The sequence below is a fragment of the Cricetulus griseus genome, chromosome 2 (assembly GCF_003668045.3).
Source record: "Cricetulus griseus strain 17A/GY chromosome 2, alternate assembly CriGri-PICRH-1.0, whole genome shotgun sequence".
NCBI lineage: Eukaryota > Metazoa > Chordata > Mammalia > Rodentia > Cricetidae > Cricetulus > Cricetulus griseus.
The window spans coordinates 403,638,836-403,660,125 of NC_048595.1; the positions used below are offsets into that span (position 1 = coordinate 403,638,836).

General features: G+C 33.4%; 1 protein-coding gene across 1 annotated transcript in view; it reads left to right on the forward strand.

Annotated features, from left to right (window-relative positions):
• The window catches only part of Gls (glutaminase), a 69,367-nt gene that overhangs the window by 24,583 nt on the left and 23,494 nt on the right, over positions 1-21,290 (forward strand). Inside the window, 8 exon segments of the mRNA XM_027396856.2 lie at positions 355-413; positions 7,843-7,875; positions 7,960-8,018; positions 11,657-11,723; positions 12,193-12,243; positions 14,526-14,702; positions 16,782-16,913; positions 17,950-18,042. Of these exon segments, the coding sequence (XP_027252657.1) occupies positions 355-413; positions 7,843-7,875; positions 7,960-8,018; positions 11,657-11,723; positions 12,193-12,243; positions 14,526-14,702; positions 16,782-16,913; positions 17,950-18,042 (671 nt within the window).

The following is a 21,290-nucleotide window of genomic DNA, read 5'->3' on the forward strand; positions in this document are numbered from 1 at the left end:
GGGATTTTTCAAATATTTTAAATATAATATCATTCAGCTTAGTAGGTGTTAGCTATGTGTATGTGTTTGTGAACTAAAATCACAGTAACAGATATTTTCAATCATTATGAATCTGAGATAGAAATTTGAGAGTGAAATGGCAGGGTTACAGAATTTGGATGTGCTTTTAACATGACTTTTTACACACTGTTGTGTGAATTCTTTTTTACTATATGATTACCACAGAATCTTAGGTGTGAACAACTGGCTGGATTTGTACTTGACTCCAAACAATTCTCCCTGCAGAAGAGTACCTGCCCATCCATGAAAATGGTACCAACTATTTGAAACAATGCTGTCGATTTTGTTTTACAGATAAACCGCATAATCCTATGGTAAATGCTGGAGCAATTGTTGTGACTTCCCTAATTAAGGTAAAATGTTGACGTTTCCTTTTAACCTAGTAAAAGTTAATTGCCAAGGAATAAATATGTATTTTGGATTGTTTACATAGGACTATGATACATTTTCTCTTGGAATTAAGCAAATAGTCTTGTTAGGGTTTTTATTTGCTCCTCCCCCCAACCCTCCAGTGATGTCATTTCAAGGACAGAATGAAAAATATATGACCATGAATTCCAACCATTAGTTAACTTCTGGGTGTAAAGCTTTGGCACAGATTTAAGAACTTTGCAGATCAGTAGGAGTTGGGGTGTTTCTTTTTAAGGCTTTTAATATTTTTTCTTTCTCTTTGCTTCTAGAAAGAATTTTTTTCTAGAAAGAAGCAATTTCTATATTATATTTTTATTAGTAAATGTAGGAGCAAATGTCCTAATTTCCATTTAAGACATTTATTATAAAGAACAGTAAATTGTTTTTATAATTGTAAGCTGGGATCATAATTCTCATTAAAATTTCTTTCATTTGTTTTACTTATATCATGTCATAAGTAAAAAAAAAGTAAGGATTCTTCCAATTATTACATACTTATGTTTCTGTGTTTGCATTGTATGTTGACTTATTTATGTTAGTGTTTGTATTGCTTTAATAATTGGAAGCTAATGTTTTGAAATAAAGTATTTCAAAATGGTTCTTTTGTGTGATAGACTTATATTTATCACACAATTTCAGACCCCCTACCCTTTTCATTTTAAATTTCTAATTGTGTTACTTATTAAAATGAATTTTGTGTTTGGGACACTTACGTTCCTCAGTAAATTTATGCCTGTCTATTTCAGGTTAGAATAAATCATAATTCATGGACTTGTACATGGATTACTATAGATGGGGTACTCTGGATACAAACAAAATGCTGAAGGGTAAATTACAGGCTTAGCCCAGTTCACAGAAATTCATCTAATTGCTATAATAGAAGTCCTGTGTTAACTGTCAATGCATTTCAAAGCAGAAAACTACCATCTTAAAATATGCTTATTTTAGGGCAATGACTTAAAAGCATTGGCCCACTTAACTAATTAAGTTGATTTTATAATCTAGTTTTAATGTAGCTAGTTTTAGTAACCTTCTGCTATCTAGTTATCCTGAGGTGAAAAATTATTGTAGAAACCAGCAGTTCGGTTATATACAAGGCACAGCTCTGTGCCTAAGTGTCCTTAAGTATGAAATATACATAGTTAAATGAGCCTTTATCACCAAATCCAGTAAATGTTTTTTGAGAGAAAGTCTCACTAATTATTCAGAGTTGGGCAAGCAATGAATTAGAACTAATGAAAGTTAATCTACAATCTCTGTTAATGGTTAGCTTTCAGAATACTAGAATGGCTCTAAACCATTTTTGGGTCTTTCACAAAATGCCCAGATTCCATGATTTTACATATATTTTAGTGGGTTCATTTATCTTCTTGAAGATGATTCATGGAGTCCATCTTAAAAACTACTTCAGTGGAGTGACTGTCAGAGTTCAAGGTTCCTCATTTACATAGACTTAAAGGTAGACTGGGACAATTGAGATGAGTCCTTGCTATAGGAAGTAAGATCCTGTCACAATCCGGTGGGGAGTGGTCACATTGGAGAAGGTTAACATGCACTCCAATAGGGTCCTCTTTAGAAGGCATATGTAAATGATTTACAAAATGCCTCCATAACTGCATGTAGTTAAAATCCTTTGTTTGATTTATGGACTTCGTCAAGTACACTGACATGCTGCATGTGGGAATTGCATGTCTGGTCATACCACTCCATCATTTCATTAGTTTCACTTACCATAGTTAGTCATATGTCATAAGCCACATTGATCCACAGTAGGGTGAACAATTAGGAACAGTAAAGAAACACACAAGCAACATAAATGAATGAAGTTCAGGGTCCAATAGTAAAGAAAAGTCATTTGTATTTATAAATTTGACCGGTTTTAAATTTGTAAAATTTTAATTTACCAGCAAAGTTGGCAGTTCATATTTAAACTCATTATCTTTGAGTCTTTGTTTTCAGACTATGTTTCACAAGTATTTTTTTTTTAACTGAACATAATGTAAATCTTAAAAGGTAGAAACTTGGTACAGCTGTAAAACTGCCCTAGAAGAGACAACATTTCTTAGGTTAAAGAATTTAGATTTGTTAGGTATCGTTATGTGGTCTCTTTGTGATTATGTATATGAATTAGTAATGGTTTGAAGTTGAGTTAATAAAACCTGTGCCATATTTAATGTAGGGGATTGCCATTTCACCTAATGACATCTTTGACTTTAGCAGTTATAAAATCAGAAATACTGTGTTATTTTCACTTGTATAAAAGACAGTGATTTGTTGGCCATAAAATCTGCATCTATTTTTTAAATGGATGTATTTGGTGCCTGCTCTCCGAATACAAACAGGTTCCTTCAAAGGAGCTTGAACTTGAATTCCTTAAAGCAGGTTTCGTTCCATGGTTACCAGATACTTTTAGCTCTTGTCTTAACCTAAAGACTGTTTTGTTTGTTTTTCCATTCAAAGTTTGGGGCTTTGTTATGGTGCCATTGCAACAAATCTCATGTTACATCCCTCCCAAAAAAGTAGAGTCTTTAGTAAGACTCTTTATTTCATAATTTTGTAGTATTGATATTTTTTCCTTGTAGGATTGGTGGTGATCCTCAGGAAATGGGGGAAGAGGCAGAGCAAATGTTCAAAAGGATTAGCAGATTGTGGAAAAAGGAGGATTTGGACAGAAGGAACCTGTTGCATTAATTCTTAACCACTAAGCTTATAGGAAAACTCCAATATTTAAAATTTTAAACAAAGCTATATAGGTAAATACCTTTTTAAAAACAAATGTAATTTTACACTTAAAATGCACATAATTAAAAGACATTAAGGGTTACTCTTACTCGATTTTCTCCTCTAGTAGCTGCTAACTTTAAGGAAATACTTTGTTATAGTCTGTTTTATCTCATGATGATAATGTGTGATTGTGTGGTTTAAAGGAAAAAATGAAAATAAGAGGGATAGTTATGTTTAGATGAAAAGGCATATTTCATGTTTTTGTTTTTCAGTGATAAAACAGCCTAGTTTTATCTTAAAAGTTAAAGTCTGATGCCTTGAGTATTGGGGTAGGAAACTGAGGGCAACATATTACAAAATGATTGTCACTATTGCATTTTCATTTTGGAAATATAGTAAGCTACACTGTATTCTATATTATGTCTGTTCTAGTGGTCGTTCTAAATTTTATTACATGAACAAGTTTGCTTATGTGGGTTTTTTTTTCCCTATTTTAGGAAGCAATCACATTTTTTTTTAATTGCAACATTCATGATTTTGAAGTGTTGCTCTGTAAAAACTCAAGACAAATTTAATTCATCTCTATGCTATTTTCCATTTGCCACATTAGCCATAATCTGGCAGATTTCTTAGTAAAATCCACGTGTCTGTCATTTTTTGCAGTAGTGCCTGATGTCCTGGGCTTGCTTGGCACATTTAGAACACAGTAGTTTAGTGGCTTATTTACATAAGGTTTATATTAGTAGATACATTTGAGGGTTTTTTTTCTTTTTTTTTTAATGAAAGGTAGTTTTTTTTTCCCAACTGAGTTAATTGTTCTGTTCCTTTATTTTTAGAGATAATCTATAAAAATACTAGATCAGCAGGGCACAATGGCACATGTCTTTATCCCAGTTCTCTGAAGCAGGATCTCTGTGAGTCTGATGTCAGTCGTGTGTGTATCATGAATTCTAGGCCATCCAGAGGTAATAGTAGGGCCCTGTCTCAAAAGCCCTAAAACCCAGATCTAGAGCAATGTTACCTTTTGCTTTTAATACTAATTTGTAGTTTAGTAATATTTAATTTGGGGAGATTCTTCTGTGGCACCAAGACTATTTTATAAAATCATTTTCTATAACCTCTCTTTGCCTCTTTCTTCTGTGATCTCTAATATTTGACTTGCATGTCTACTCTTTATGACCATATTTCATAATAATTGGTAAACATTGGCTGTTTAATGAAACATTTTAGTTTTGCCAGGTATACTTGTTGCACAGTTATGAATTTATTCATGAATATGTTGTAAAATTAGATATTAAAATATGCCCACATAGTTACAATTAATTCTTTCAATTTATGTGTTATTTTTTGTGATGTTAGGTATCAAACATAGGCTGTGGGTCTAGGTGCGCTTTGTACCCCGACCTACCTCCCTAGCACTTAAATTAATTGTTTTAATAGAATTAAAGCTCCATAACCTTTGTTAAATTTTCACTTATACTTTTCATTCAAGAGATATAAATTATATAGTTTAACACACACATTTATATAAGTTCTTAATTTTTAAAATTTTTGAGCATTGCTTTTTACTCTTGTCAAATGGACTACAAGGTTTACTTTAAAAAATCATTTAGTAAATAGATTAAAATTTTAAAATATATTTACCCAGTTTAATTTCTTTAAAATTCTTCCAATTTACTGCAAATTTCTGTGACTGTTTTCAGCACAGTATGTAATAGTGCTTGTACTGTGAGCTTCATGCTGGAATAAATTTATTCCTGGTACATGAAGGGAGGACTAAGGGGCAAGGAGCATTGTAGTTTAAGAACATTACTTTCCATATGTGTTTTTTATGTTCCCTTCTCATGTGTTCCAAATTTTATTACAATTCACTGCTCTAGGGTAAAAATCTTGTTTGCTAATGAGACAGCACTTTAAAGTACTGAAGTTAGTAATATTAAGCCTGTGAATCAAAGTAATGCCTGGTAAAAATTGTTTTTACCAATAACAGTATTCTAGGTTGTTCCCTTTGTTTAGTTTAACAAAATTGAAATGAGTCCTACGCAGGTTGAGATGAACTACAATATTGATTACTATGTGAAAGGTTCAGGACTGAGTAATATTGCTGTAACGAAACCTTGTTCATGTCAATCTGCTTATTGATTATACAGACATTAAGAAACCTTTCTCATAAACTGTGGTGTGAGAATTCATACCATGTTCTGTCAGTAGAAACTATTATTTGACATATGAACTAAAAATCACATATAATTTTGAAGACCAAAGAAATGATGTAAAAGATAATTACACAAATCAGTGTGCAAGATGATTTTAGTAAATCAGGATCTTCTTTCAAACATGTTACTATGAACAGTTCAATCATGAACAGGCAGAATAGAATGACCAGCCCCACTTACCCATTCCCTGCTTCAGTTATTATGTCTATTCTTTCACCCCTCTCAACTTACTGTGCCATAGCAAATTGATTATCTTGTTTTTTTTTTTTCAGTTTTTCTTTGCACAAATGCTTTTTACTTAACATTTCAATATTATAATTAGGTCCCATCTATCCTATCTATTCATCTGTTGCAGGCAATCTTTCCAAAAGATAGGGCGGCAACTAAATTGTAAAGAATTAAGTTAAACCCAATTTGCAGGGTAGATAAGAACAAGCATTAATCAAATGCTTTTACATTTAAATGGGAAAGAGATACTCTTTAGTCATTGTAACCATTTAGCAGTTTATTTTTCCCTACTTATATAAATATGCTTAGGGTATTTCAGATCCCTATTAAAAACATTATATAATAATAGATTCAGAATGCAATAAGTAATACAATAAAGACAGGTTATTTCTTTTTCTTTTCTTTTTTTTCCAGGGCAGGGTTTCTCTGTGCATATTCCTGCCTGTCCTGGAACTCCCTCTATAGACCAGGCTGGCCTTGACCTCACAGAGATCCACCTGCCTCTGCCTCCCAAGTGTTGGAATTAAATTTGTTTTTTTAAAAACAATTTAAAAGCAAAATTCAAGTTTTGCAAGCTATAAAATAGACCAACTATGTGACCAAATCTAGAGTTGAAATGTTTTTTATATTAAACATTATAATTCAACAAAGAAAACTTGTATTAATTTTGCAGGGTACAGCTTAGGTTAGAGAATGAAAGTTTAATGTAACTTGTTTATTTTATACTAATTAGTTGTGTGACCAGTGATATTCCATGTGACAACACAGTTGTGCTTTTTTTTTTTTTTTGTGCTTTTTCTAAGGTTAAAAAGGTTTTCGTGGCTTAAATGTTGTTACATATTTTACAGCATTAGGATCTATGGAATATTTTGACAACCGCAACAGTTCAATGAAGTTGGTAATTTCTTCTTTTAATTATTTTTCATTGAACAGCTTTGGAGTTACATGTCTACATTTTTAATTTTGGTATATTATAAGAAAGCTTTAAAAATGTCAGGATGCTTTAGAGAAAATATATAACCCTGTTGTAACGGGGGTTACAATCTATCATTAAGTTATTTACATTATTTAAGTTTTGTTAGTGTCTAATTTGGATGACATACTCTGGTGTTTCCTCCCGTTGCTTACTATTATGTGTGTGTGACTGTACTTTCTAAATAGTTTGATTTGTAGGGTTTTATATATTTGTCAGTCATGACTTCCCATAGGGAGGATGGACCTGGCTTATTTCAGTAGATGACACTCTGGAAAAAACTCACTGTAACCACATTCCAAATTAGAGTGCTTCAGACTTTGAGGGTAGATTCTTAACAATTTGCTTTTTAAAATGGTTGTCAAATTATTTGATTTGAATCCTATTTTAGAAATTTAGAGATGTATTGTTTCTATTGGGTGCATATCACCAATTAATACGTTTGATTTCAGATCTACAGCTTACTGCTTTGTAAACTTCGCCGAGGTAAAATGAAACCATTTGGCTACTTGAACTGATCTTCATTACGCAGGCGTTTTCCTAATAATATTTGTGGTAGATAACATGTCAGAACTAGAAGTAATGAAACAATACATCTTCCACACTCTGAATTGGCATAATGTTAAACATAATTGAAGTTGATTTTTAGAACTATGAAGTAAACAGTTTTAGCTCAAGTAGTGTTATCAGTGAGAGTAACTGAGGGTAGAACTTTATCCATGCTAGTGTAATGTAGCCAGCATTTGCATATATTAGAATTAGAAAAGATGAGTCAGTTTTGTCACAACTCAGTTTTCTAACTCAATACTGGTTTAGACTCTGCTTTTCAAAAATACATTGTTCTTAATTGAAAAATCATGCTTTATATATTATATTTTAAGGGTGAATTTTTAAAAGTTTTTGAAACTCTGAAATTAACATTTTAGCAAACCACTTGCTGTTATGAAAGATAGGGGGTTCCAGGGTAACTTGTAGTCTGTAAGTCTGAGATTAGTAAATACATTCTTAAAATATATATTCCCTTTGTAATTTTTGATTTTTTTTTTTCAACATACGGTGTTGACTTGTACAAAAGTTTAAATACTAAGATACTCTAGGATTTCCTAGATGTAAAAGTACTGTGCAGTTCATTGATTACAATGGTAGCAATTTAAAGTTTGTATTGTATTAACTTTGTACTTAACCTTAGTAGTGTTTGTATTAACATACTTACCTTTCATTTCTTTGCAGCAAGGAGTAAATAATGCCGAGAAGTTCGACTATGTAAGTACAACACAGAATCATGCTTTTGTATACATTCTTCAAGTATTTAATTTTGGTTACTAATACTCTTAATTTGGTTTATAGGTGATGCAATTTTTGAATAAGATGGCTGGTAATGAATATGTTGGATTCAGTAATGCAACGTGAGTCTAATTTGTTGCTTGGGCTTTTATAATTGATCAGACTTCCTTAGATTCACCTGATGATTAGATTATAGAATTTTATTTTAATACTGTTTTACTTCTTACATATAACACATTCAAGCATACACATACTTTACATAGGCACATGCACACAGTCTACTTATGGCTCTAGAACTTACTTCAGTGAATGGTTACTTAGAATTTGATCATTAGAGTGAAATTAGTCAGGTCTAAATTACCTGAAAGAAACATTTAAAAGAAGCAGAGACCCATAGCCAAACCTATGCCTCAGGGAATCTTGTGAATGATCAGGGGGTTTATAGGAGCCAAAGGGGTCAAGCATACTACAAGAAAACCACAGAATCAATTAACCTTGAGCTCACAGGCTCATAAGGACACACAGACTGAGCTGCCAACCAGAAGAGCCTGCATGGGACTGACCTAGGCCCGCCCCCCATATATATATATATATATATATATATATATATATATATGTGTGTGTGTGTGTGTGTGTGTGTGTGTGTGTGTGTGTGTGTGTGTGTGTGTGTATCTATCTATGTGTATATTTATACAGATAGATAGATAGATAGATAGATAGAAAGAAAGAAAGAAAGAAAGAAAGAAAGAAAGAAAGAAAGAAAGAAAGAATTGTGTAACTTGATCTTCTGGGTAGAAGCAGGGTATCTATATCTCTGACTCTATACCTGCTTTTGGGATGCTTTCCTCTTAATGGTTGCCTCATCTAGACTCAATAGGAGAGGAAGTGCCTAGTCTCATTGCAAGTTGATATACCATGGCTGATATACTATGGTTGGGGAGAGAGACTGGGCGGAGATGAGGAACGAAGGGGAACTGATAAAGCTGGGGGAAAAGTTGATTAATTAATTAATAATAAATCAAGGAAAAACATTTAAAAATACTTTTCAAAAGTTTTAATAAATATCATAAAAGTAATCATAGACTCAGAAGGGACCTCAAGTTTATCTCAAAATACCTGGGCTTACTTAATTTTGGTTTTGGCTACAATACTTGTCTTACCTCATTTCTCTATATCTGGCTAAGGTGATTTTTTTTTTAACCTTAATTTTTTATTTTGAAATTTTTAGTCTTAAAAAAGTTGAAAGATGCCTGTCTTTTACTTATATTTAATGTGTGTATGTGTGTGCGTGTGTGTGTGTGTGTGTTCGTTTATACATTTGTTTGCATATAGATTTTTCTAATAGAGATGTATCCAAATTTTTCTTTGCTGAATCACTTGAAATCATTCTGTAGATGTTATTAATACTTCATCCTTAAATCACCCAGTACATATTCCAAGAATAAGTATATGTACATGTAAATTTCTGTGTGTGCATACTTCTTTATTTTTAATGAGTATGTCTTTGTTGGGGTGACTGTGGATGCCAGAAGAGGGCATCAGATCCCCTGGAGCTGGAGATAAGGCCTTGTGAGCCACCTAAGGAAGCCAGTCTGGTCCCTGCAAGCGTAGCAAATGCTCTTAATCATTATTCCATTTCTCCAGCCCCCTGTTATCCTACATAATCATATTATCAATGATACATTCAAGCATAGAACATGAGTGATTTTATTAAATGGCTGAATGTTGTTTATGGTATTCATAATTTTTAGGAGCTAATCAAATTTGTTTCTCTGTTGAGTCGCTAAAGCAGAACAGTTTAGTTTCTAGGCCTTTGTGTTTAAATTTTTATTTTGTGGGGTTGTAATTTTGTTTATTCATTTATTTTTGAAGGCTCAAGCTACTTGTTTTACAGAGCAGGAACAGACAGATTCTTTTGCTTGGAAAGACCAGAGGTGCTACTACCTCAGCTTACCTTTTTCCAGGTAGCTTTCTTGGGATCTCATAAAGAATTTTTGTGTCCTTAAATAAGCTAGGCTTTTGTGTTTTATTTATTTATTTATTTATTTATTTTTGTTTTTTTTTGAGACAGGGTTTCTCTGTGGCTTTGGAGGCTGTCCTGGAACTATCTCTTGTAGACCAGGATGTTCTCTAACTCACAGAGATCCTCCTGCCTCTGCCTCCTGAGTGCTGGGATTAATGGCGTGTGCCACCAATGCCCAGCATGTTTTGTTTTTTAAGGGATACCAAACAGCCTAGTGGCACAGGTAAATCCTAGCTTATCTGAGACCAGGAGATTGCTAAATTCAAGCCTACCTGGGCTGCAGAGTAAGATCTCAGGATAAGAAGCAAAGGAGGGCTGAGGAAAATAGGTCATTGGTGGAGCACTTCCCTAATATGCCTGAGGCCCTCATCTATTCCCTAGTGCCAGGAAGGAAAGGGGAGAGAAATGGAGGTAAGAGTTTTTCCATATTTATTATTTTCAGACTATAGAAATGTAGAAAGTACTGTGTCCACTTCTGTAATCCTGAGTGTCACTCTTAGTTCTGCTCCTGTTCAGTAGAAATATTATTCTGCCTCTGGAGTCTTTTAGGGTGATCTCTCACATCTACTGTATATTCTACCTGCATTATAAGTCATTCTCTTCTAGCTCCGCCAGGAATCTCCGTGTAAAATGTTAACAGAGAGCTTTAGGCGAGACTTCTCCCTGTCTATTCTGTTTCCTGTGCCAGACTCAGCCAGCTATATACATGCTTGATCACAGTCCTCCTTTCATATCCTTCCTCCTTAACTGCAGACTTCTTCAGTTTTTGTTCCAGTAATCTGCTGTATCACTGGATCCTCTTTATTTCCCTTTCCCCAACTGGTGTCTATTATTCTTTGAAAATACAGATCTGACAGGGAAACTTAGTTAAAAGTCTTCCAGCATGTGCTTTGTGTGCAGTTTTGACATTTAATACCTCTAAAAATAAGGGGTGGGGGTGGGGGTGGGGGGGTGAAGAGATGGCTCATGTTTAATACCTGTGGCTAATCTTCCAGAGAACTTGGATTCAGTTCCCAACACCCACACAGTGGCTGACAACCATCTGCAACCTTAGTTCCAGGGGACCTGATGACTTCTTTTGGCCTGTATGGAGGCCAAGCACCTATATATAGGCAGACAGAAAACTTTACAAAATATTTGACAGCTGATCTGTGGTACTTCGTGCCTTTAATCCCAGCTCTTGGGAGGCATAGGCAGGCAGCTGTCTTGAGTTCAAGAGCAGCCAGTGCTACAAAGAGAAACCCTGTCTCCATCACACACACACCCAAAATTGTCCTAGGTTCTGGCAATTTGATGGTCTTCCTTTATTTTCTACGTACCATTTCCCAGATGCATCAGATGTTAGCCATTCTTTCATACTTTTGTACTTGTTCTGCTTCATGGTATTTGCCACTGTTTAATCCAGTGAGTTTTCAAGGTTCCTTTTTATGTGACATGAAACCAAAATTCCATCAGTTCCCTCAGTATATTGTGCCTTTGTGACTCTACAAGGCAGTTTAGCAATCTTTCTGTTTTAGTTACTTCGTTCAGAATGTATGACGTTTAGGAAGGATGAGTTCATGTCAGTCCTTTCAAATAGTAAATAAAGACTTGTACCCAAGGCAGTAAAAACTGTTACGTTGAGAGAAATGAGACTAACTGCAGTCCTGAGTGTTAGATCACCATCTTTTTTATACTGTGTTTTTTGATAAAATTCAAGAGCAGTCATAAAGTGAAGCCATTTTTTTTTTCTTTTAGGTTTCAATCTGAAAGAGAAAGTGGAGACCGAAATTTTGCAATAGGATATTACTTAAAAGAAAAGAAGGTTTTTAAATTTTTGTTTCTATTTATAGTTATGTTTAATAAAATGACATGTAAGAGCTCAACAATAGCTTTTAATTATGTAAAGTGAAAAGTTTTGAAAGTACTCTTGAGTCGTGTTAATAAATTACTAATGTTAACATTAAATTGGTTTTATGTGTCTGGTAGTATTAAAATATTTGATGTTAGTGTAAATTCTGGTTGAAGTTTGATGCATTTCTGAAATGCAGTGTCTGACTAGTGTGGTTCAGTATGATGATAAATTACAAATTACTTATTCTTTTTCTCTTAAGAAAATTTAGGAATTTATATAAGATGACATAACTTTATATTTATGCTCTATGGATTCCATACTAATCTGCTATGCAGTGAAACATTTTTTATGTCTTAAACTGGTATATTTTCTTATGTGATTTTGCTTGTTTGCTTGAGTTTTCATTGCTTTTCTGTATTTGGACTTTGCTTTTTTTCAGTGCTTTCCAGAAGGCACAGACATGGTTGGGATACTAGATTTTTATTTCCAGGTAATTTTTACTCTTGATATATAATTTACTTTTGTAAATAGATACCACATTTTATAAAATCTAAAAATCTTGGAAACACTGACCCTAGGCCTTGAAAATAAGTTTTCCTTTACTTTCAAAAATATTGTGAAAGGCTGCTTAATATGTCCATATGTTCTAAGAATTCACACATCAGAATGAACAAGGAAAACAGTGTAGAAATACATTTAAATAAGGATTTGCAGTTCCAGAAACTGATTTTTCCCACTCTGTTTTCTTAGTTATTATATTTTCCCAAGGAAAACTATTTGGTTTTTAGAGAGCTTCAATCAGCATTTCACAATGTCATTCTCTTTTGCTATCTTGCTATTTTCTCTTACTGCATCTTCTTGATCCTGGTTTAATTGGCACTGGAATAGTTCAGCACATGTCACAAAGTATCTGTGTTCCTGTACGTTAAGAGTTTTTTATACTTATGTCATGTCAGGGAGCATCCCACACACATAATTTCCTATGGTTCAGTTACCTCTTTAATACAGCCTTTTTGAAATTCCTCCTGTCCCCATGTATTTTTACCTAATCAAGGTGTAATAGGAATATGCATAGACTACATTTTTAAGTTTCTAGTTTACTTTGTATTTGTCTTGACCTATGAAGGCACTTTGATTTTAACTTTCTAATATCCTTATAGGATGTTTAAGGGAGGTTGGTAATGAAGTTTGATGGAAGTACAGGTCCTAAATTTACATTTACTCAGTGTGAAAGTTGTACTGGGAATCCAGTCTATACAAAATTCAATTCAATAGTGACTTGTTTGGAAACTGCGCCCCATTTCATTCACCAGCAAGTACAACATTGAACATAGCATGAGCTGTGTGTGACTTCTCAAACTGTCACTTGTTTTACTGTAGCCAATAAAACACATATATAATTTTGACAATTATAGCTTAAATAATACTATGTATTATGAAATTTCGATTTCTTTAGTACAGAAATCAAGAGACAGCCATAGAGGTGCTCTCTTCTTTGGAGAACTGAATTTAGCTAAGTGAGCATCGAAGTATCAGGAAATCATTCTTAAATTGGCATTTGTCCAGTTAAGAGACTAATTTTATGACAAGCAAAATTTGATTAATAAATTAGCAAATGATGATGGGATTTTAAATTTTGTTTCTCCAAGCATTTCCCTACTCAGGCAGTGATAATAGGACTCTTCATCCTCTCTGTTTTGAGATGTGATCTGGCTGACCTGGAACTCAAAATGTAGACCAGGCTGGCCTCCAACTCAGAGATCTATCTGCTCAGTGCTGGGACTAAAGGTGTGTACTAACATACCTGGCTAAATCTTATTTAGATTTACCAAGTTTTTGCTCTGTAGGCTAGTGTAACCACTTGATTGTGCAGTTAGGGAAGTCAGTAATTAAAAATTAAATGTAGATGAATATTACTTTAGGTTTATGGGTAATTTGAGTTTGTGAGTTAAATTGTTAATGCTGTTGATGTTATATTTTAGTGCTGAGCTCAAACTCAGACTTTGTTAACATGGAAGGCGAGTGTGCTACTGTTCAGTAAATGCTCAGCTTTCATTTTTGTTAGTTTGATGGCATTTAGGTTAAAAAATTTCATTCTACCTAGGCCATTCCTATTTGTTTGTTATGTTATATCTGATGTCTAAATAAGTAACAAATGAATACTGATGATAGGGGCTTTAAATGGTAGCATTGTATAGGTTCATGGAGCACTCAGGCTGTTTTAAATATTTCTTTCTGTCCTTTATTTGTTGCTGTGGAATGATAAGGTTTGTTATAGGTGAAATGTCAAGTGTTTTATCATTATCATATCCCCCGCCCCTACATCCTCTGTGGGCATACAGTTAGTGATCATTTTTCATGTGACACTGTATGTCATACTGTTGATAGGTGTTGCTTTATCTTAAAAGATACTATGGCTTATTTCTCACTCTTACATTAACAATAATGATGAATAGAAAACATTAATATTTAAATAAGTTTGAATACTGTATAAAGTAGTAACAAAGCTTAGTGTTTAGGGTGCTTTGGCTCTTTTTCACCTAATTCAGTCACCAAAATATTATAAATTTTCACAAATCTGCATAAATCTAAAAATGTCTAGAACTTTTTTGAGTTGAAATCATAGAGTGAAATCATTCCTTTCGAAGCCATAGTTCAGATTTATAGGTGATATCAGATAAAATAGATTGTATAGAAGGCAGGTGAGATAAAATACCATAAGCCTAAATTTCCATAACACGGGTTTTGTTTTGTTTTTTTCCTTATTTTTAGCTATGCTCCATTGAAGTGACATGTGAATCAGCCAGTGTGATGGCTGCGACGTTGGCTAATGGCGGTTTCTGCCCGATTACTGGTGAAAGAGTACTCAGTCCTGAAGCAGTTCGAAATACCCTGAGTTTGATGCATTCCTGTGGCATGTATGATTTCTCAGGGCAGTTTGCCTTCCATGTAAGTAATTGCTGATTAATTTTCTAGGAACTAGTCTAGACTGGCACTTAAAAAATGCAGTTTGAACTTTGTTTCTAAAGCTGTTTACTATTTTTGGAGAGAGACTTGTTTCCAATGTTAATTGGTTACAAATAAATAAGGAGTAGAGTTAAATAGTATGCAAGATTTCCTTAAAAATTCAGTCACTTTTAATGTATAAAGGGCCACTACTCTTCTTCTGAAGACATTTTATGATACAAGGTTAGTCCCGACTTGCTGTGATTTTCATTGTGATGCTTGGCATTATGGTGGATAGTATTTCAAGAAGTCCTTAAACTCAGAAAATGCACACACGAGTTTTTGCTTAAGAGTACATAATTATAAAACTGAAAATGCTCTTTTTCTTTTTTTCTGGGCGGTTTCTCCATTTGAAAATGTTCTTTAAGCTTTGTGTATTTGGCACTTGTGAAATATGTAGGCATTTCTTTCTTGATCTTATTTATGTTACATCATAATGCCCTTCCATAAATTGTTTCTGTAAGCTTTTTTTTTTTTTTTTAAGAAATTTGTCTTTTTCATATATTTCTGTGTGTGGTTCATGCTTCAGTGTCTGCGCCTTGGTTCAAAGGATTGAACCTGGGTCATTGTACTTAGTGTCCAGCTCCTTTACCATACTGAGCCATTTTGCAGACCCTGCAGTTTTCAGATATAGTACGTCAGAGAAATGGATTTCATGTTACTCATCATTCACCTTTGATAATTATGAATACATGACCAATCTTGCTTTGTCTGTGTACATACTTGATTTTTTTATGTTATATTCTAGTATGTAATTGTAAACACATAGCACAACATTATAGTACCATAAGAACTTAACTACAGGTCAGGCGTTGGTGGCGCATGCCTTTAATTCCAGCACTCAGGAGGCAGAGGCAGGTGGATCTCTGTGAGTTCGAGACCAGCCTGGTCTACAAGAGCTAGTTCCAGGACAGCCTCCAAAGCCACCGAGAAACCCTGTCTCGAAAAACCAAAAAAAAAAAAAGAACTTAACTACTGTGGCTGGAAGGCAGAGGCAGGCGGATCTCTGTGAGTTCAAGGCCACCCTACTCTACAGAGTGAGTTCCAGAATAGCCTCCAAAGTTACAGAGAAATCCTGTCTTGAAAAACCAAAAAGAAAAAGAAAAAACTTACTATTGCATATAAAACTGTTAATGTCATCACTTAACATTACTATTAAATTTAATTTAAAAATACTTAATCATTGAGATTAGTTGTACTATAAATTATGTACTTCTACATTTTGTTTGACTTGGGAAGTAAATAAGGTTAATAATTGTTTTTGTTTTCTTTTTTCTTTCGCAATCTCTTTTTAAGTTACAATTTTTACCTAAAAACATCAAATCATTTATTCCTGTATATTTTCTCAGAATAGATTTTCCTCTGTACTTGTTCTGTTTTCTCTTGTATTTCTTATAAATTGGTGCATCTGATCTGATGGAGTTTTTTTGCTTTTTTTGCTTTGTTTTTTGCAAGATTACTGCAGTGGTTTATGTCTGTCAAGCATTTTTAGAAAAGACTATTATGTTTAGGATCAGTAGGCTTTTTTAGCATCATTAGAAAATGCAGCTATGTAAAATAACATTTATAGTCCCACAGTTCAGATTGAAGTACTTTAAATTACAAAATGTCTTTTTTTTTTTCCGTATGGTCCACTGTATTCCAAGCTCCTTTGAACCTCATTTATTGTATTATAAATATATTGTTACATATCTGTACAATACTTTTAATGTAGAAATTAGCTGATTTGGGTATACACTTAAAATATTTTTACATTTGTTTATTTGGGGGGGGAAGGTGAAGGTTTGGGAATTATTTACCTATTTATTGGAAGGGGAAGGTTGGAAGTGTCATTGTACCCTGTGGAGGTCTGAGGAGAGCTTGGTGGAGTCAGTCCTTTTTTTCCTTCCATGTACGTCTCAGGGATTGAACTCAGGTTGTCAAGGTTGCTCTTACATGTACCATAATTGTGAAGCAGTTCTCAAATGTGATTTAAATATTAAAATATTTATTTGAATGCACCTTTTATTAAATTAATTTTAGGTCGGTCTTCCTGCAAAATCTGGAGTTGCTGGGGGTATTCTTTTAGTTGTTCCCAATGTCATGGGCATGATGTGCTGGTCTCCTCCTCTTGACAAGATGGGCAACAGTGTTAAGGGAATTCACTTCTGTCATGTAAGCAAATTTTCTTAGTGGAAAGTGTGGGGGAGGGACATGCAAGCTGATTTTCTCCTTTACCTATTTTGTGTAGGGGCTTTTAATCCCCTTGCTACACTTTTCCTGTCTGTGGCATTGGAGATGGTTGTAGAGAAGCTTCAAATTCTAAAAACAGGTTCCATTTGGTTTCCTTTCAGAAAATTGCTTATTTTATGTGTATTTTAAAAAATTAATTGTATGTGCTTGGGTCTTTCGGTGGCTTGTATATGTTCTGTAACTGGTGACCTTTGAGGCTAAAAGAAAGTGTCACTTCCCTAGAACTGGAGTTACAGATAGTTGTGAGCTGCCACGTGGGTGCTGGGAGTGAAACCTGACTTCTTTGGAAGAGCAGCCAATGCTCTTAACTGCTGAGTCTTTTACTTTCCCAGATTATAATTTATTTTCAGTGCTTAAGAATTCTGCAATAGAGAATTAAAATTTCAAATCTCTTAACAGTTGGGTTATTAAAGCAACTTTACTGCAAATAAAAATGAAGACAAGTTTTAAAAATTATGTGCTTTTATTTTTGGTTTAGTGGTTTGTTACCAACTAATTTTTGCTAATGTTTCAGCTTTTGTGTTTATTTTCATTTATTACTTCCCAGAGCCCCAGTTGAGTGCTGTACATTTGTGGGTTTCCCAGTTGAAATTCTGCTTACTGTTCAGATTTAAGTATTTTACAGTCTAGAAAGTGACACTGTATTTTGGATAAGTGATTTTTAAGAGATGAATTTTATGGTATTTTTATAGTTATTTTACATAACTTGCCGTCATGTGACCTGTTAAAAATGCTGTGTTACAGAAAATAACAGTTTGAGTAACTGAGCCTTAATGTTCAGGTCTTACCCTGGTGTCATTCCTCTTCCTTACTCATTGGGTTGTTTGACTAGCTGGCAGTGTAGTTGCTAGGAGACAGTTGTGAAGCTGCATAGTGTAAGCATAATTTGTTGGAATATGAATAAACATAGCCAGTGAATAGCTGATTTCTTAAATGTATTCTTTGTAACTCTTTACAGGATCTGGTTTCTCTGTGTAACTTCCATAACTATGATAATTTGAGACACTTTGCAAAAAAACTTGATCCTCGGAGAGAAGGTGGTGATCAAAGGGTAAGCCAGTCCTTTCTTAGATTCTTCTCCATTGTTCTGTAAGACAGAGAAATAGACTCGCTTGCTTAAATCAAACTTTAGTTTGTTAACAGTCTCATGTCTTTGCCAATTTCAAATAAATAAGGTGTTGACATTTTTATTTTCAGTTACTACTATGTAGATAATTATTTTTTGATATTTTAACTGGTTTCTGCTGCTTTATGTAATTGTTTTATTGGAAGATTTTATGTACTAAGAATCTAATTTTTTTAATGCCTTGTTTTTACTCTTAATATTTGTCAGTAATTGTTTGGGATTAAGTTTGGAATTAAGTAGTACTTTGTGGATGGATATGTAAATGGAAAGGTACATTAAACTTCGTAAAAATAAGGCCACTGAAGACAAAACACTTTTCTAGAACATAATGATCCAATGTTGATGGAAGCAATGAAGCTCTAGTACTCCATGTAAATACCCTTAAGGTCTTGTTAGTTTATTATCACTGTTTGTGGCCTCATTATGTATACTTAAAAAGGAATACTTATTCCTTTTTAGAGCTTAGTATTAAGATAAGGATTTAATTTTCTTTTTCATTGGACCAAAGGACTTGCTGTTGAATTTTAATAACATTCATTGTATCCCACGTGAAGAATAAGATTACCTACTAGTACATTAGAAAAGCACTTACAAGTAATAATTTTAATATGTACTGAGTACATTTTTGTAAGTGCCAGCTTAAATTTGTGTTAGTTCCAGTCAGAGTAACCATTGATAATATTTGAGAACTTTGGAAAGCTGACAATGTAGGAAATTTCCTACCAATCAACATGAATAACATGTAAGATGATGTCAGATGGTAGTGGGTGAAGATATTAATGGATCTTAATAACTTTCATTGAAAAATACCATTTTATAGCTTGGACCTTTCATCACTCAAGTGCACTAATAAATTGTGTATGTTGCTTGAACAACTAGCATTCCTTTGGACCATTGGACTATGAGAGTCTCCAGCAAGAACTTGCTTTAAAAGACACAGTGTGGAAAAAAGTGTCACCTGAGTCAAGTGAGGACACCTCTACAACTGTAGTGTATAGAATGGAGAGTCTGGGGGAGAGAAGCTAAAGAGATGGGCTCTAGCTACAGAATTTTCCTTCTTTTAACTGCGGAAACATCCTTAGGCTTTTTCCCCCTCCTCAAGTATTTATTTGAGTTTTTCATTGTTAACAACCTTGGGTACTGGAGCCATAAAACTTAAACAAAATTTTTTTGCTTGTAATCTTTGTATAAAGAAATAAAAAGATTTGTTAATTTTTAGAAGATCATTTACAAATAAGGCAAATTTGCTTTATTTTTTAAAACTGAAAGAAAATGCAATTTCTTTAATTTCATTAAAATTTTAACTAGTCAAATAACCATATTGTCCTTAGTTCTAAAACCTACGTATTAAATAAGTATTGTTGGGTTTGCTTTTTCTTTTCCAGTTATATATCCTATCCTATCCTATACCTGATGGGATATTGGTAATGACAGTAGAAAGTACTTCCATACTAAATACAAAACTAGAAAGGCAAAGTAATCCAAATTATTTTAAAAAGTGCAGTAGATTATAAAATTAGCTTTGGTTTATACATATGCCAGTTACAGTCATAGATTGGCTCTGAGTATTTAAAATGCAGTTAAATTTTATGAAATACTTTAAAATGTGGCTTTGTTTTGTTTTTCAAGTCCTCTGTTGTGTCAGAATCACATGTATTAGGAGTGTTTCACATTCACTGAAACAGTCCAGCCAAAGAACTGCAGATGTGTGAGAATGGTGTGTTCTGTTGTTAAAAAGTTATAATGGTTAGTTGCTCAGAAAAGGAGGCAGTGAATATCTTCAAAATGGATTGTATTTTCATATTATTCATGTAAATTTTTGTTGTATTTAAGTATGAATGGTAAATTTTTGTTTCTTAGCTTTTAGTAATTTTACTATGTTTCATAAGTGCTAATGAATATTTCTTTTGTGATAAATTATGACATCTCATGGATTTTGTTCTTTTCAAACTTTTATTAGAGTACTTATGGAATGAATTTAGTCTGAAGGTATTAAGTATATACAACTAAAGTATTTGTTAAATCTGAATGCTTCTGTTTGTTTTAAAAATGCAATATTGAGAATCAAAACTTGTTTTCAAGAGAACCATATTCCATTTAATTCAATTGAGAGCAATTATACATACTTTTAAAATCTGTGTTGGCAAAGTGATATTAAAGTTCTGTAGAATTTATTTACATTTCTTCATCCATGTATCTTGTTTTTCACAATTTCAAGTTTATTTTGAAATTCATTTTTAAACTTGTAAATTTTAGACAAGTGGTTGAGAATAAATGCTGTATATCTTTTTAGAATTATGGTATATGCACAGTAGGGTAGGTTCTGTCAAATTAAATACACAGGAAAAAAATACTTCACTGATACAGATACTATATAACAAAGTACAGAAAAATCCTGATGATCTGTTTTGAGACTGGAAATTATGACATTAAGAAAAGGAGTTTCTTCCCAGAAGTGCTACCTAAAAACTTTGGACTAATTTAAGTTAGTTTAATTTAAAAATTCCATATTTAAATGATTACATTGCTCCAGTGTCAGATGCATTTCCTAACTGGATGCTTCAAAAGTCTTGCCACTTCCCCTCCTGTGGACATTGAGCATTTCTTTTAGTTGTACCCAGGGCCATTTGTGATTTAGGTCATTTCATTGAATGCCTTAATTGGAAGAAAAGATTGTTTTTTCCCTTTGTTCTCTATACTTAAAATTGGCTGTTTGATTCAGAAGTTGGCTCTACTTTACAAAATAACTGCTTTACAAAAATTTCATATTGTGTGCATATTTGTGTAAAATTCAAAATGACTTAATTTGTGGCACTTGATATATATAATTCTGGGAATTCTCGAATGCACACTTAAATATGAAGTGGTATAAAGTCAGCTGCAGTGTTAACTTATGAACAAGCATTCAGAAATGTGTATAGGAAGATACTAGTGTAAGAAGGGGTAAGATATTATGAATGTCTGCAGACAAAAAGGAAAGGAAAGCTTTGCCAGTTTGCAGGTGTGGCTCAATCCCTTCAGTAGTCTCAATCTCTTTTTAAATAAAGTTCTTTGAGAAGTACCCAGTATTGTTGGGTTTAATTTTTCCTGCCATTATTGATTCTTGATATTCAAGCATTTACATAATAGCATATTTTTCTTTTCTTTTTCCTGTTTTTTTGCCATCATTAACA